This window comes from Mytilus edulis, chromosome 5 (genome assembly GCF_963676685.1).
Source record: "Mytilus edulis chromosome 5, xbMytEdul2.2, whole genome shotgun sequence".
NCBI classification, from domain to species: domain Eukaryota; kingdom Metazoa; phylum Mollusca; class Bivalvia; order Mytilida; family Mytilidae; genus Mytilus; species Mytilus edulis.
In genome coordinates, this window is record NC_092348.1 from 29,853,482 (window position 1) to 29,869,385 (window position 15,904).

Sequence of the window (15,904 nt, forward strand, 5' to 3'; positions counted from 1 at the left end):
TATCAAAAGGATGTTTCTTTGAGCGAAGATGTCTTGTGAGAGTGGACAGTTTTTTTGTTGTTCTTGTACATGAACGATGGTTATTTAGCCAATTATTAAAATTGTCCATTGTTTCGCCCACGTATGCTATATGTTAATACAGAAATTAAGTTCCCCGTTTTTGAAGATGTTTCAAATTTAAGAATTTCGAGCACAACTATTAAAATCTATTTTATTTTAATTTTAAAGTAACTTACAGAAACTTTGTTTTGTAAAGTAGCTAATGAAAGAACTGCTAGTATTGGCAGTATTACAGCATGAGCAAAACGTTCACCATGAGATTAACCTCAAACGAGCTTATACATGAAACACGCGTGAAAATTTTCAAGTGACTTTCATGTGAATCTTACATGGAACTTATCACATGAATTTCACGTGAAATTGATGCGAGTTAAATTTGCCGGTGAAATGCATTAAATATTATGTTATGATGGATTAGTTGGTGTCTCAGTGGCGAAAAAAAGAAAAGAAAATAATATAATAATCTAGCCTTTATTTTTCCTAATTGATAAATAATAACATATTAAATAACATTATAAACGTAAAAAATAACGACTTAAATGAAAAAAATAAGCGTAATGTCGTTATTAATATTTTTTCAAACACCACTCACACTTATATGATTTAAACAGAAAAAAAAAGAACCCGGATCCCCTCATATTTCTAAATATTTCTATTTCGAACACAACTATTAAAAGTTATTTTTTATTTTAAAGGAACATATAGAGAAGTAAAAATAATGAATTCGATTCATGTCCTTGATGCAGTCATTTATATAATATCTTTTTTAAATAACACAATAAACAGTCTATCAATTTGTAATTTGATACTAATTCATACCAAGTATTACATTTAAAAATATGAAACTAAAAAGTATAAAGTGTCAACCATTAATAATATAACGACGATCTTAATCATCACATGCTTCATGACATTCCGGAGCTATAGACAATGCGTAAGTATCATTCACTATCTTCTATATATACATTATCCTGTATAAATTGTAACATGTTATCAAATCTCTCAAAATGATTCTTCTCAGATGCCAAAAAGTGTCCAATAATGTCTTGTTTCATTTTTCTGAGTGTATAATCCATGTCGTGCAAGAATTTACCATTAAACACGAAGGCAGGATTTACATTTTCTAAGGGACTGTTCAATAGTTGGTTAAGATATGTTATATACAATATACAAGATTGAAACTGGGCAAATGTATGAATAATATTTGGTATGTAATCCTTTTTTGTTTTAATATCTCTTCCAGCGAACTGTGTCACTGCGTAATACAAATCTTTAAGTCTAACGTCACTGCCTGAATGATTCGAATTAAGAGCTATCGCCCCTTTGCTACTATTTGCCCCTTTTCTGCCATCTATGTTAGACTTTCTTTGGTTTAGACAATCATCGTCTCGGAAATCAATTTTTAGATCGCGAAATTCATTACGTTTGATTGTTGAAAACAAAAGATAGCTTATCAAAACTGATTTTAAAAAGTTAATGTTTATAGTCGGTTCTGCTACTCTTGCCCAGTAAGTCGTTATCATGAGAAATAGGCGTGTTTGACCAAGTGATCCGCATATTGATTCAGATGGGATTTGGCAGCATAAAGCTGCACCTAGTATCTTAATTTTCAGTTCTCTTGGCATATTAGGTATGAAGGGATCACGAAGAAGACCAGTTACACATATAACACCGGTTCTTTGGAAGTCGCATAAACTCATTCTATATCGGTCGTGTTCCGTTACACTCTGCTCTGTACCTAGCAGTAATGCATATATAACCTTTCGAATTGAAAGACTGCACTCGTGTGAGGATAAATCATGAGTACCTTCTACCTGACTTAAAAGAAAAACTCTCTTGTGGATTAAAGTATTCAAGAAAAAATCTGGAATAAAGCTTCGTCTATGACTGTCAATAATCCACGTTGGTACATGTGATGGAACAGCGGACCTATCCAGGCCACCAGATTCTCTTTCTTGCAGAAGATCATAGAGGTTGTAGCTCGTGTAGTCTTCTGGTTCCGTAAAAACTTTAAGGGAACGGGTTAGCATTTCTTCTTCTCTCTTGTCCTTCTTGCAAAAATATAGCAGTTGTCTTTTCTCTCGGTCAGCATCATTATAACGACATATCCAGTACAAAACTTTCCTGATAGTTATAAAAAAGGGCTCGCCTGCTTCACACGGAATTTCAAATAAATCTGAAACTTCTGTTTTGCATCTGGGAAGTCTAAAATTATCACTATGATAAGCATTTTGTAAAACATTAGAGTGTTTGCTCAGATAATCGTTACCTAGGGCAGTGGCTAGTAAGGCCATATTACCCCTTAGGTATGGGAACTTTTTCCATAAATTCTCAATAAAATAAATTTTTATTTCATGTTCATCGGTGCCATCAAATATTGCGCTTAATGGCAGCGAGTCAAAGGGTATATAACCAAAATGTACATCAAAGATGAAGAAGTCACTATCACGTGATAAAACTGGACATTTCAAATCATTGGCTAGCATTTGTATGTCTCTATCAGCTTCAAAATCACATTTTATGTACTGGATTCTAAGTTTTTCTAAAATTTTAGTAAACGTTATCTTTGCCAGAATGGGTGTTTTATCTTCTGGATTTGCTGCACGTTGTTGAGACCTGCTTTTGACTGTTTCAATTTTCTTATCATCGATATCATATGCTCCATCAAACACAACATAAGGGGTTATCCGACGGTCGAAAAGCCACATGAAAAACATTTCTACTTTCTCAGCATATTCACTAAAATTTCCAATTGTATCTATATTAAGGTATGCATACAGTAAATTATACAAGCAGTTCCCGTCAATAACTAACTTAATGTCCCTAAAATTGCATACTTCCCAGAAGCTTGGGTTTTTCTTTGCAAGAACAATAATACTTGGAACTCCCATTTGCAATCTGAAAAATAGAAAAGATAGTATTGTAACATCTCATTTTAACCATATTAAAACACAAACGATCAAAAGATAACAACAGTGTACAAAAAACAGCATAGAAAACGTAAGCCTCATCTGAATCTAAATTAGAACCTAAACTATATGTTTAAAAATTATGAAAAGAAAAGTAGCGGTTAGCGTGCAAAATGTTATTAAAGCTGATAAAACCAGAGGACTCCTAATATCTTGTCATCTAGAATCATACTGACAGAGATAATGTAGAATTTCCTTTTATTTTTTTATTTTTTTTTTGGTATGAACTTGTAGAATATATAAACGTGTTCATAAATTACTATTTTGATTTGGTCCATTTCTTTGGTTGTATACATTGAAAAACATCAAGTGCTCAAATTTGTTTATTCTGCAATCTTCGTGTAGAGGTAATTCTTTCTGTACGTTTCTTTCCATACAAAGTGCTTAATAAAATAATAATGTTAAATCTCACAATCGGAAAATAGTTAATTGCATTGCGTATTCATATTCTTCAACATCAAATAAAAGAATAAAAAAATAATCCTGCATTTACACTGTCAAAGTATTAGATATTATAAACTATGGAGACTAAATTTTTTTTGTCTGTGTACATAGATACGGTGATAAAGTGTCAAAAAATTCTGCAAAGAAAGCAAAAGTAAATGACATGCACTTCCTTCTACGATATGTTGCTATACTCCCAATATTACTTATAAAACGTTACTATCAGTACAGGACGACACGACCTTGTTAAGGTATCACGAATAAAAGACTTCTAAATAATTTCAATGACAAAATAAACAAACAAATATAACCTTATATAATTACACTACTGTATGTCACTGTCCAAATAAAGCCTTGTGAGTAACGTTGAAGATGTTTTTCTATCTATTTTCATTAATTACGTCCATCATCTTCTCATACTTGTTTACCTATTGATGCTTGGTTAAAAACAAACTCAAGAGATCCGTCTCTTGTTTATAAAGACTAATCTATAAAACGTTGTAGTATTTTTACTGTTATTTTATAATACGATCATAATCTATAGGATAACTCAGAAGTTCAAGGTACAGTAAATGGGCTATATCACAAAATTTTGTAAAATTTTGCATACAACTTTAGTGTTACAAACTTCTTGTTGTAAATTTATTATCGTTATAAATAAACTTTGGACTTTTTTGGAAATTTATCATAATTGTTATCTATTTATTTTCGGTATCAGTTTCGTTACACAGTCATGTTTGTATTTGTTATTTATCTATAAGTATACAGTATATAAGTTTTAATTTAAAATTGTGGTGTGCATTGTTTTTATTTTTCGTATGATTTAAATCGCTGAAATATTAATACGATCTTTAACTAACCGTGATTTTTGTTATTTATGTCGATATATAGGTTTCTGTTTGGCTTGGGGATACAATACATTAAAATGTATCGTTTTATCAAGCAACATTAAATCCTTGAATTGTATGAAATCCATATGACCTGTTAACTTAAGGTATAGAAATATTACTGGCGTTTGCCATTTTCTTTATTATAGAAAAGACAATAAAGGGGATATTGACTAACTACTAGACTATTAGCATGATTAGCTATACTATAGACAGTATGTTTGCTATTTTTCCTTGTCACGTTTCAGATGATAAATTCTTAACTTTTCAGTCTAATTCTACGCTATTTTGAATGGTCATCTCTGGATTTCGCCAATGCGTCATTTAAACACACGCTATAGAGGAACATTTATTTGAGTGTGCAGGATGCACGAATATACAAACACGTCGAGTCAGAATGAGTACTACAGACACCAAGTGACGCCAAAACCTCACATGACAAGTGCCAAGAGAGATGAATATGCAATACGATTCGTCTATTAATATGAGGAGTATTTTTCAAACATTTTATGACTTTATGACGCAGATTTATTTTGTACCTTTGTAGCAACGTACAAAATTACCATCAAAATCCAGAATAGTAATAATCATTTTTGAAACAAAATATCTCTAGCTACTGACAGACTCAAAATGTTGCTGTTGAACAGATTATATTGAATGCTGTCAGAGTAAATTTCGTGCTGTAAATAAAGAAAACAGTAGTATACCGCTGTTCGAAATTCATAAATCGATTGAGAAAAAACTCAAATCCGGGTTACAAACTGAAACTGATTGAAACGCATGAAATATAAGAGGAGAACTACGACATAACGTTAATATACATGTATAACACACTCAGAAACGAACTATAATATAACGATGACCATTTTCCTGACTTGGTACAGGATATTTTAAGAAAAAAATGGTGGGTTGAACCTGGTTTTGTGGCATGCTAAACCCACCGCTTTTATGGCAATGTTGAATATAACATTAAAATGACAACATTATATGACTGAAATACAAATAAATGGGAGAACATATAGGACAGAGAAACACACGAATTATAGCTAACAAAAGTACCACGTTAAAATTTTTAATACGCATGACTAACCAGTCACGCTCAGATGAAAAAAGTTCGAAAGCCAAAACAAGTACAAAGTTGAAGATCACCGAGGTAGTTGTACCCAATACGTCTAGGATTTTCTGCCTGGGATAAAGACATCCTTATTATTTAGAATAACTCATAATTTTGCAAACAATAAATTTTATAAATCGACTATATTAAAGATATACATGATAAAACCGAGGTGGTGACTTACTACAGAATAAAAACGGATACATTACATAAAACAACCTAAACCAGGACATAACAATACACAGCCTAGTTCAGTTGGAAAGCAAGTCCTTGGAAACGTCCGTTGTCGTCAAGCTTTATCAGCAACAATAGCAGGGGGAATTAATTAGGTGGCGCTACAGTCGTCCGTAACGTCAAAAAGTCCGCCAAATCAATCGGTTAAAAGATTGACGTTTAAAGTATTTTTTGCATCTTGTCATGCTTTTATTACAATTCAATTTTAAAATTTGTAGGTTTTGTGACCAATATAATTTCTTTACGACATACAAACATTAATAAAAATAGATTATTATTGCTATTCCTTTATCCTGTCAGTTCTAAAAAAAATTAGCCATCTTTTTTGTTCGCCAAAAAAATCGATTTTTCCTTATTTGACGTTTGCGTATCCAAATACAGAAAAGAACGGTTATAATCTTAAATGAAACCGGGAAACCTATTTCAAATTTATACACTGTTTTGAAGCCATCATTTTTTACTTTTATACATCAATTTAAGTGACCACCAGCCATGTCAATTTTTATCTGGTTTTAGCTACGTTTCTACTTCAAAACAGTAAAGTTTAGCTTCTTTTCATTGTACCTGTTTCAAAGTGCTCTAAAATACTGATTTTATTAAAGCAATGAATGAAATTTTGATTAAAAGTTGTGGCTTTTCACAATTCCGTACGATACTTGTATTTTAAGGTAACTAAAACCCCCTTTGACCCCCTACACAAATTGACGGTGACATTGTTTTCTTTTTTCAACATACGTCATGTAACGTTTATAACAAAATTTGTGTCAGGGTCATGTGCATAGTAAAAATTTACACATTGGAAAAGTGAAACAACAAACAAAGATCTTCTTTATTGCGTTTAAAGCTAATTTAAAACGTCTTGGAAAATTCTGACAGACCTGACAAACTATTGATAGCCTACTGTATGCAAAAGCACAAAAATAGCAATAGAAAATGCATTGCAAAGAAAATTCTGTAGGAAAAATTCATATGAAAAAAGAAAATGAAGGTCAGTTAATAAAATCTTGCTTATATTATTATCTCTTTACTTAGTAAGCTATATTTCCATTCTTAATTTTATAGTAATAAGAGCAAAAACTAGCTTATCAAGCCAAGTCAGCTAAACAAGAAGTTTATTCATAGAGATGTGTTCTTACAAAATTGAATTTATTCAAATGGCAAATTCTTGTCAAATTTAAGCATCTTTGATCATTATTGAAGTAAAATGCACAAAATTTGTCCCACCAGTTTCATTTCATTTCCTATTACTAGTATTCAGGTAAAGTATATATGTTCCAGACCATACGAGTATTTGGACCGTACGCGTACGGTCCGGACCGTATACGTATACTCGTACGGTCGGACCATACGCGTACGGTCGGACCGTATGAGTATACGCGTACGGTCCAGCTGACCATACTTGTTTTGGGATCATATGGGTTAAATTCAAACAAACATTTATCAAAATCTTTATTTTTCGTTATACAAATTGTTATAATTACAGTTAGATGGATAAAGTGAATAAGCGAACAATTGAAATTAAATATTTGTTTATCCGATAATTCTATTTTGTTACTCAAGGTGACACTGGTTTCCACAGAGAACGTCATATTTTTTTTTACATTATCATGTTTTGATCATGCATGTTCCTTTGCATATGCATTTTTTTTGTAAAGTTCCTAAATATTCTAAAACTATAATTGTTCTCCCACTCTATGCATGTTTACTTCCGATGAATTCAATTTCAATGAGCATACTGGGCTGCTATTAATGAATTACTTACATGCTAAATACAGGAGATTAACAGATTGAATAAGCGTGATTTTTTAAAATAGTTATAATTATATGAAAAGTTTTTATTTCAATTACTATTGAACTTTTTATATTAAAGGGAAACTTCGCAAAAAAATCAAAAATTGATATTATGTTCATTCTGTATAAAAATGTTTAAATTCATAGATATTAAAGTTTTATTCCGCTAGATAAGCGATCACCATCGATTTTAAATTTAGAGTATCAATTCTCCGAGATCCGCCATCTTGTCTTCTTTCCCGATGAATAAAAACGATATGTCTATAAACCACAAAGAAACAAAACTACAGTAACCGATGTAGTCGTAATTGCGTGTCGATATCTTGTCAATCGTACGGTTGTTTAATACGACTAACTAACTTGATACGGAAAATATTCTTACTTTTTTTAAATTACCATGGTCTGTTGTTTTTAAACTGTTGATATTGGAATTAGGTGAAAAGTCAAAGTTGAAATCATAAATAAGTGTTCCGTGAAAATTGTTTTCGAAAATCTAATTTGTTCATAATTCTTTAAAGTAATAAACTTTTTTCAAATATATTTTGAACTTCCCTTATCTGATCACCAGCATGGCTAAAGGTATTACTTCCAAAGGTATTGTGAGGGGTGTGAGGTGACACGTCCAGGTATTCAAGCGATTTCCTGTCGGGCTTGCAAGTTCATGCATCGTTTCACTTCTGCAGGTATTGATCAGTGTACACGGCTGATAACTTATAACTTATAACTTTCCATTTTGAACTATCAGATGTATAATATACAACTCTGTCTTACTTGTCATTACTAAACTCATACGCTTGTTTATAAATAACATTTCTGGTGTAAAGAATATAATTCATAATATATAAATAATACCCAAAAAATAAGATTTGATGAAATCAAAATCTATTTAAATATTTTTTCCAAGGGTGAATTTGGGAAAATGTAATATATAGTCATTGTCAATAGTGAAGGACAGATTGGAACAGACCAGAAATATTGATTTAAAAAAATGTACGCACTTGCCGACGATTCGTTTATACGACTGGATATAAAGTTACGGAACTATAGCGCAATTTAAAATATATACGTGTATACATTGAACATAAGAAAAAAACATATATTTTGAATAAATAGGGGTAAAAGTGTTGTAAATAGACTAGCCAACGTATGCCAACAGTATGTAATCATCGAATGTCGATAGACTACAGTTGTATACCAAAAGAAGAAGAGAACCAATTTGATTTAAATACAGGTCGATGTATAACTTTTGCTTTGGTTCATTGAAGCTGTGGACCTAGGAAAATCACAGATTTATATTTCAATAAGATTGTTCTCAAACAAAGGAAGGAATTCGTCATCACAATTGTTATATATGCCACTAGACGAACACTAATTATCCCGAGGGGATGTGAATATTTTGCTGGGAAACTTTTGAGTATCAAAGTTTCAAATTAATTTCGGGATTTATTTTCTTTCTTGGTATTCAATAACCGAAAAAAGAATAAATTACTTGTTCGCTAAATAGGGATATTCTTGTCAGATAAAAGAATTTTAGTTATATTTAAAAAATAGGGAAATATGACATTAAATTGGTTCTGTCTTTTTTTAAACATCGTTAAAACGATGTGTGTCTAAGGTGAACGCCACAAGAACCCTGTAATACTAGTACGAGAGTATAGCATGTAAACATTCCTTCTCAATAATATGGTTGTATTGGAAAACTTTTCATACAGATTGACAACTCATTGTCCGATATGCATGTAATATTTGCCACATGACGCCCATAGTTCTTTCTACCATCATCACCTTATTCCTTGATATTGCTGTAAACATCGATGGTTCACACCCAAACAAAATGGGAGTAATGAACCTTCAGAGCTTCTCCGTGTTATACACTTGTGAAATATATAGACGAAATTTCTGTATTGAAATGAATCTACATCTCACAAACAGGATTTTCAAATAACGATTTTGAGTAATCACCTTACAAACCAATATAAACGTATGGCAAGATATAACCATGAAGGAATTTAGTTTTTGTCAGAACTCATCACTATATCATAAACGTATACGTATATATATATATGCATACAGTTTCAAATATCAAGAACAAGCGTTCGATGTCGATAGTCTGTTCTCTAACTGTTCAGAGTTAGACATGTCACTTGTTCATTCTTGGAAGCCTTCATATTCCCCGTCTAACGATGGGAACTCTTTCTGATTGTGTTGACTATAAATGCTTGTATGGTAATTCTGTCGTTTATCTGTACAAGCGGTTGCATTTCCTCTCCTTTCCCAACAAACAAACGAACGAAACGCAACTAGTCTGATTTCTCTGGAGCTCATCCTCAATGGCTCTTATACGTCAGGAAACTTACATGTATACTAATAATGATTGTTTCATGAACAACGATGTATGAACGAACTATTATAAATTCGTCAATATCTGTAATGCATGACTAAAGTATAACTTTTATTACAACTACTGTATTACTTATTTGGATTAATGACGGCTATCATGTTCAACATTGCACAACTATTATCATAGAATTTTAAAAAAAATCCTCAAAAATCCTCAAAAGATATAATGCCTTAGCTTAGATAATTAGTATTCTTTTCACAAAAAGTTCGTGTAAATGATTGTCAAATGAATTTAATTATGTAAGAATAAAATGTTAAAAAGAAACTAAAAAAAATTATGCATGTTGTATGTTGTATTTTTTTTGTCAATTAAAAACTTTAAAATTGCAATAGTTTTATTAGCATTTAAACACAGCCAGATTTGAATACAAGTTAAGAAATTCCGGTAAAGTCAATGATATCAAACAGATGTACAATGGTATATCAAATTGGGTAATATTGCATTTAGTTTTTATTAAAGATTAAAACTACTATTTTTTGCTTCATATTTGAATCTTTACGCCAATTGCCGCTAAGAAAGTAATCAAAAATTGTTTCCTTTTATTTTTATACACTTTCGGAATTACGAATCTGAATTTTATTTTCAATTAATTTACACAATTTAATTATTGTATCTTTATTCTCATCGTGTATTTAATCTTAGTGTATTAACATCATGACAGCATATACTCTAATCCTTTCTATTTATCCTTTCCAAATAACAACATTTATACCTGTGTACGCTTGAACTCACACCTGCGGCTAAATAGCTACAAGGTAAACGAATTGACCTCAAGCCGAGAAATATACAGTGACCTTTACAAAATAATATACACACTCTGCTCACACATTAGTTGCATTGAAATGATTATCAAAACAATAACGGTAAATAGAACTGAAATATTTTCAGTTCAATATCAGTAAAAATGTTCAATAAATATTTTATGAAAAAAATCTCAACAATAATTAATTAAATTTATTCAAAAACATTTACTAGAGATAATTTTATAGGAGTTTAATTCAATCAATACAAAACGGTATATATATGCATATTCACTTTCGTTCATTCTTATATTGTGGTTTATAACTTCGACCATTCGTCAGCTGTGCGCTTTTAATTACGTATATTGTCGATAAGCTATAAGAGTTAAACAGATTTTATTTTTTCCCAGAATTCAATAAATCGGGCTAATACGTCACGACCCACTCGAGAATTCAACCAAAAAAGTTACAAATACTTGATTTTCTCCGTTATTAGAAGGAATATAAATTTAAAACTTTGCAAATGTGTTTTTTATGTTAAGATGAACATAATTAGATGATAAGTAAAAAATCGCGGAATTTCCCTTTAATTTCAGATATAAGTTATGTTGATCTACCATATACATTTGTATCAAATAAACTTGACCAACTTCTTAATATTAGTCAGACCGTACGCGTACGGTCCAAATACTCATGCGGTCTGGAACATATATACAATACTTTGTTTATAAATATGTAATTATTTAAAGAAGCTGATACAGCAACCTGTTCAAGAGAAGAAGCCCCATTTTTTCCAAAAAGTTTACTTTCATAATCTATAAAATACCCTGAGAAATAAGACAAAGGGCTACTGTGCAAGCTAATCTTATAGTTTAATTTTACAATAATAATGATTCTGAAATTCAAAATTGTGTCCCTTTCACTTATAATTTAAAGCATATATTTTTTTAAAGAATTTCTGTCAATATTTTTGGTATAAAACTTATAAATCCCTTTTTTGTATTTTACTGTTCAACTAAGAAACATAGGCTTGAGTTTAAAGGCTCTCTTAATTTGAAGAAATTTGTTGAGACTCTTGGTCACACTTTATAGAATATAAAATATATATGATCAGTACTATCATAGGCGGATCCAGGGCGGGGCCCCCTCTTTCGAGGGAAAAATTTGGTTGATTATATAGGGAATCATTGAAGCATGACTGGACCGGCCCCCCTTAGGTCAGTCAGCGGGCCCCCCCTTAGGAAAAGTTCTGGATCCGCCACTGACTATTTATATTTTATAATTATATCAATTTTCAGAAAGATTATTGAAATTGTATAAACTATGTTTTATTGCATTAAATGTAATCAGAAGTGTTTAAAAAATTAAAATTCTGCATGTAGTATATTTCATCCGCCAGATCTAATTTCTTTCAATATAGGTAGGTTTTTAATTTTACATGTAGGTGTCATTATCCACATTTCTGAATTGTTTTTTTTTTACTGCAGTAATATTTTGTCTTTTAATATTTACATTTAGTCCTTCTCTGAAAAATAGGGGGAAGTATCTCTTCTTTATATTATCATAACATAGTTATAAATCGAGTTTCGTTTATTTTCTTTCTAATTTTTGTAAAGTAAACTCCTTTTTTAATTTTTATGCATTTTGCTGGGTTTTTATTTTTGACTGGTGATATTAAGGGGAGATAACCACTTTTTGGTCAGTATTCCATTAAATATTTATTGTGATTCCTCTAATCCTCTTTACGTAATGAAATTATATAAAAATTTTGTTGTTCTGGGAATAAAATATTACACTGATCAGTTTGTGCATGAAAATGCATTTGAGCAGTTTGATATTTACCAAACATTTTGCGAATCCATATTTTTTGTCTGTATGATTTAATCTACCCTGTTATATATGTATCCAATATTACATGAATGCATTCACTTAAGAACTTTTAGCGCTCGGAATGATTATTTATTTATGAAACAACATTATAATGATCTAATCATACATAAATCAATCATAATTAGAAAACAACATAAAAAGAAGATGTGGTATGATTGATAATGTGACAACTGTCCACAAGAGACCAAACTGACACAGACATTAACAAATATAGGTCACCGTACGGCCTTCAACAATGAGCAAAGCCCATTCCACATAGTAGGCTATAAAAGGCCCCGATATGACAATGTAAAACAATTTAAACGAGAAAACTAACGGCCTTATTTAAATTAAAAAAAATTACGAAAAACTAATATGTAACACATAAACAAACGACAACAACTGAATTACAGGCTCCTGATTTGGGACAAGCACATACATAAATAATGTGGCGGGGTTAAACATGTTAGCGGGATCCCAACCCTCCCCTAATCTTGGACAGTCGTATAACAGTACAACATAAGAACGAACTATAAAAATCAGTTGAAAAAGGATAAACTCATCAGATGGTCAAAAATACAAGTGGACGTGGCCAGGTACTTCCCGACAACAAAAAGACACTTGGAATAGATCTGAGAGTACTCGTAGTTATCTGACAGCTAGTTCAAATTTAATGTCACTAACAACTAATAAAAAAGAATCACGCATCATATCAATCCGTACACATCGAACATCCAATGGATTTAGTGTCAAGATTGCATAAACAGTCAGAGAAAAACATGACCTTGTGCAATGCCTGTTAATGTCGGTTTTCTAAATGTGTCTTCAACATGCATTTTCCGAAAATCATTTAGAAACGTTACGGTGCAACTTTCCTAAAATTGATCCAAATTATAATCGAAATTGAAAACGTAATTGGAAGGAAGATATACTCGTTTGAATGGTTTAACACCTGTAATTTTGGGGCCCTTTATAGCTTTTTGTTCGGTGTTAGCCAAGGCTCTGTGTTGAATGCCGTGCATTGACCTATAATGGTTTATTTTTATAAACTGTTATTTGGATGGAGAGTTGTCTCTTTGACACTCACACCACATCTTCCTATATCTATATAGAAAGAATTTAAAGATCATAATTTTAATAGAATTACTTTGGTTTTAACTTAAAACAGTTAAAACGGTTATTGTTTAAAAAAAAATGTTAAACAGAAATACGTTACTTCACAGCTTCTTTTGCATAAATACATACATTGTAAATAATGTGATGGACGAGGGATGCATATATAGCAAGATATAAGATACTCATCTGTAGGTGAACTACAAAAGTAAACATGCTAAAGTAGCTGTGTATGACAAAGGAGTAGGGGCTTTAAGGCCTGGTTTTGGCCCAAGAAAAAAAAATGTTTGATAACTTTTTCAAATTGGCACATAATCTTTAGAAATGCATAGGGTCAAGAAATATAAATGAAAAACATTAAGATTCTTATGTGATGACGTCACAATTACGTCATAATATGTACTGTTTTCACAAAAACGATGAAAATTCAGAATTTATGCAGTTTTCTATCTTTATTTCTGTTGTGGAAACATCGTGCGCAGCCAAGAAACAACAAAATAATTTAACTGAAGCTTTATTATTACTATTGACAAAATCTCACGAAATATAAAGTTGTTTCTTGGGTGCGCACATACTTTTCCAATCGAAAATATACTTAAAAATTTGATGAAAAACAATGAAAATCACAAAATTTTACAAAATATGCAAATTAAGGCATGATTTGTTGCCATGGTAACTTGTTCAATGTCCAAAATTATTTAGTTTTTCTGAATACCTTCTACCTGAGATACGTTTTAGTAATTTAAAAATATGTATGATAACTTTTAAATTTGCAGTAATTTTTGGACCAAATAAGGGCCTTATTGCCCCTACGCAAGAAGTCAACTGATACTAAAATGTACTATCATTATTTAAACAAATGTTTACTTTTACTTTCAATATCAGTATATTTCGTCACACAAGTGTATTTGTATATAATATTTAATTCTAGTGAACACTCTCTGGAGATGAGGAAACAATTGTACAAATATAGCTTGAAGATTGTAAATATAATGTAACTACACTAAATAAGACTTTACAATAAAACATGTCAAGAAATAGATTAATTTGCAGCAAGTAATATAACTTTTGGATTAAGGTCACTTACTGTGCATAAACGAATACATAGACTGCATAAAATTATATATATATAAACTTACTTTGAATAAAGAAATTGTAATATTAATGCATACCTCTATTTGTAAAAAGTATATCCTGAACAGATCTGACGTTCAAATCATAACATTCATCCTAAACAGAAAAAAAATAATTCTGTCGATCAGTACTACCAGTCTGCACAAAAACTTAATTGGAAAAAAAGTTAATATTTGACATTTGTATGCAAACGTTATCAATGTAACACGGTGGTGAAATCTTTGATTATTGTTCCTATCGGTATTTATTAATTATTTAGGTTTTGGTGATTTTTTGACATGGCATTCCGAACAAAAGACAGTGAATATGCCTCTGCACTGTCGCCTACATATACATCATCCTGTGCAAGTTGTAACATATTATTTATCAACTCAAAATGATTCTTCTCAAATGCTTAATATTGTTCAGTAATGTCTTTGCTTTTATAATACATGTCATGCAAGTATTTACCATTGGACACAAAGGCGGGATTTACACTTTCCAAAGGGCTGTTTAATAATTGGCTCAAATGTAAAGTAAAAAAAATACAAGATTGAAACTGAACAAATGTACAAATGACTATAACAAACGTTGTAGTTTTGGTTACTTGGTCTATCGATATGTTAACCAAGAATATAATTCTAGCAAACCAATATTGTTCAATTGTGTACCAGGAAATCATTAAGGAATGTACAATAAACTGTATACAGCGTGTACGGAAAAATGCATCACGTATACCAGGGACTTTTCTATACTATGTTAATACAGAAAGTCCCTGCGTATACCGTCAGACTAAAACGTAATAAATAAATTATGAATGCCCTGCGTGTATTATATAGTGATGCATATAGCCGGGGTTAAATGCATTGCAGATTTTCGAGAAGTTCCTCAAAAGACATTCGTGCGTTCTATTGTTTACTTTACTTGACTTGTACTTACTAAATGAAACTGTTCACGGGAAACTATTAGCAATGTATATCAATCCTCTATTCATCATGAATTTGGTAATTTTTAATAGACACGTCCTTGGATATCAATATCCTGATATTCAGAAAATTTAATTGAAAATACATATCAAATTATTACTACGTATATATAACACAGGGTGTATATCCAGAAAATTGTTATCTTACATAATCAGTAAAAGTTACATTGACGGGTAATCATAT

At 31.1% G+C, this 15,904-nt stretch overlaps 1 protein-coding gene across 4 annotated transcripts; it reads right to left on the reverse strand.

The window, feature by feature from the left end:
* Nucleotides 1-515: 515 nt before the first annotated feature.
* On the reverse strand, nucleotides 516-15,880 carry LOC139523399 (single-strand DNA endonuclease ASTE1-like). 4 transcript variants are annotated; one of them, XM_071317422.1, is made up of 4 exons: nucleotides 15,675-15,880; nucleotides 14,795-14,852; nucleotides 3,798-3,961; nucleotides 516-2,958 (listed from the first exon to the last, which is right to left on the reverse strand). In XM_071317422.1, exon 4 carries the CDS (start codon nucleotides 2,949-2,951, stop codon nucleotides 1,002-1,004), a length of 1,950 nt encoding a protein of 649 aa, XP_071173523.1. In that variant the 5' UTR covers nucleotides 2,952-2,958; nucleotides 3,798-3,961; nucleotides 14,795-14,852; nucleotides 15,675-15,880; the 3' UTR covers nucleotides 516-1,001. The 4 variants fall into 4 exon arrangements, with proteins under 4 accessions (XP_071173523.1, XP_071173521.1, XP_071173522.1 ...); XM_071317420.1 differs by having other exon boundaries at nucleotides 3,785-3,961; nucleotides 15,675-15,874; XM_071317421.1 differs by lacking the exon at nucleotides 3,798-3,961 and having other exon boundaries at nucleotides 15,675-15,769.
* Between the last annotated feature and the right edge of the window lie 24 nt (nucleotides 15,881-15,904).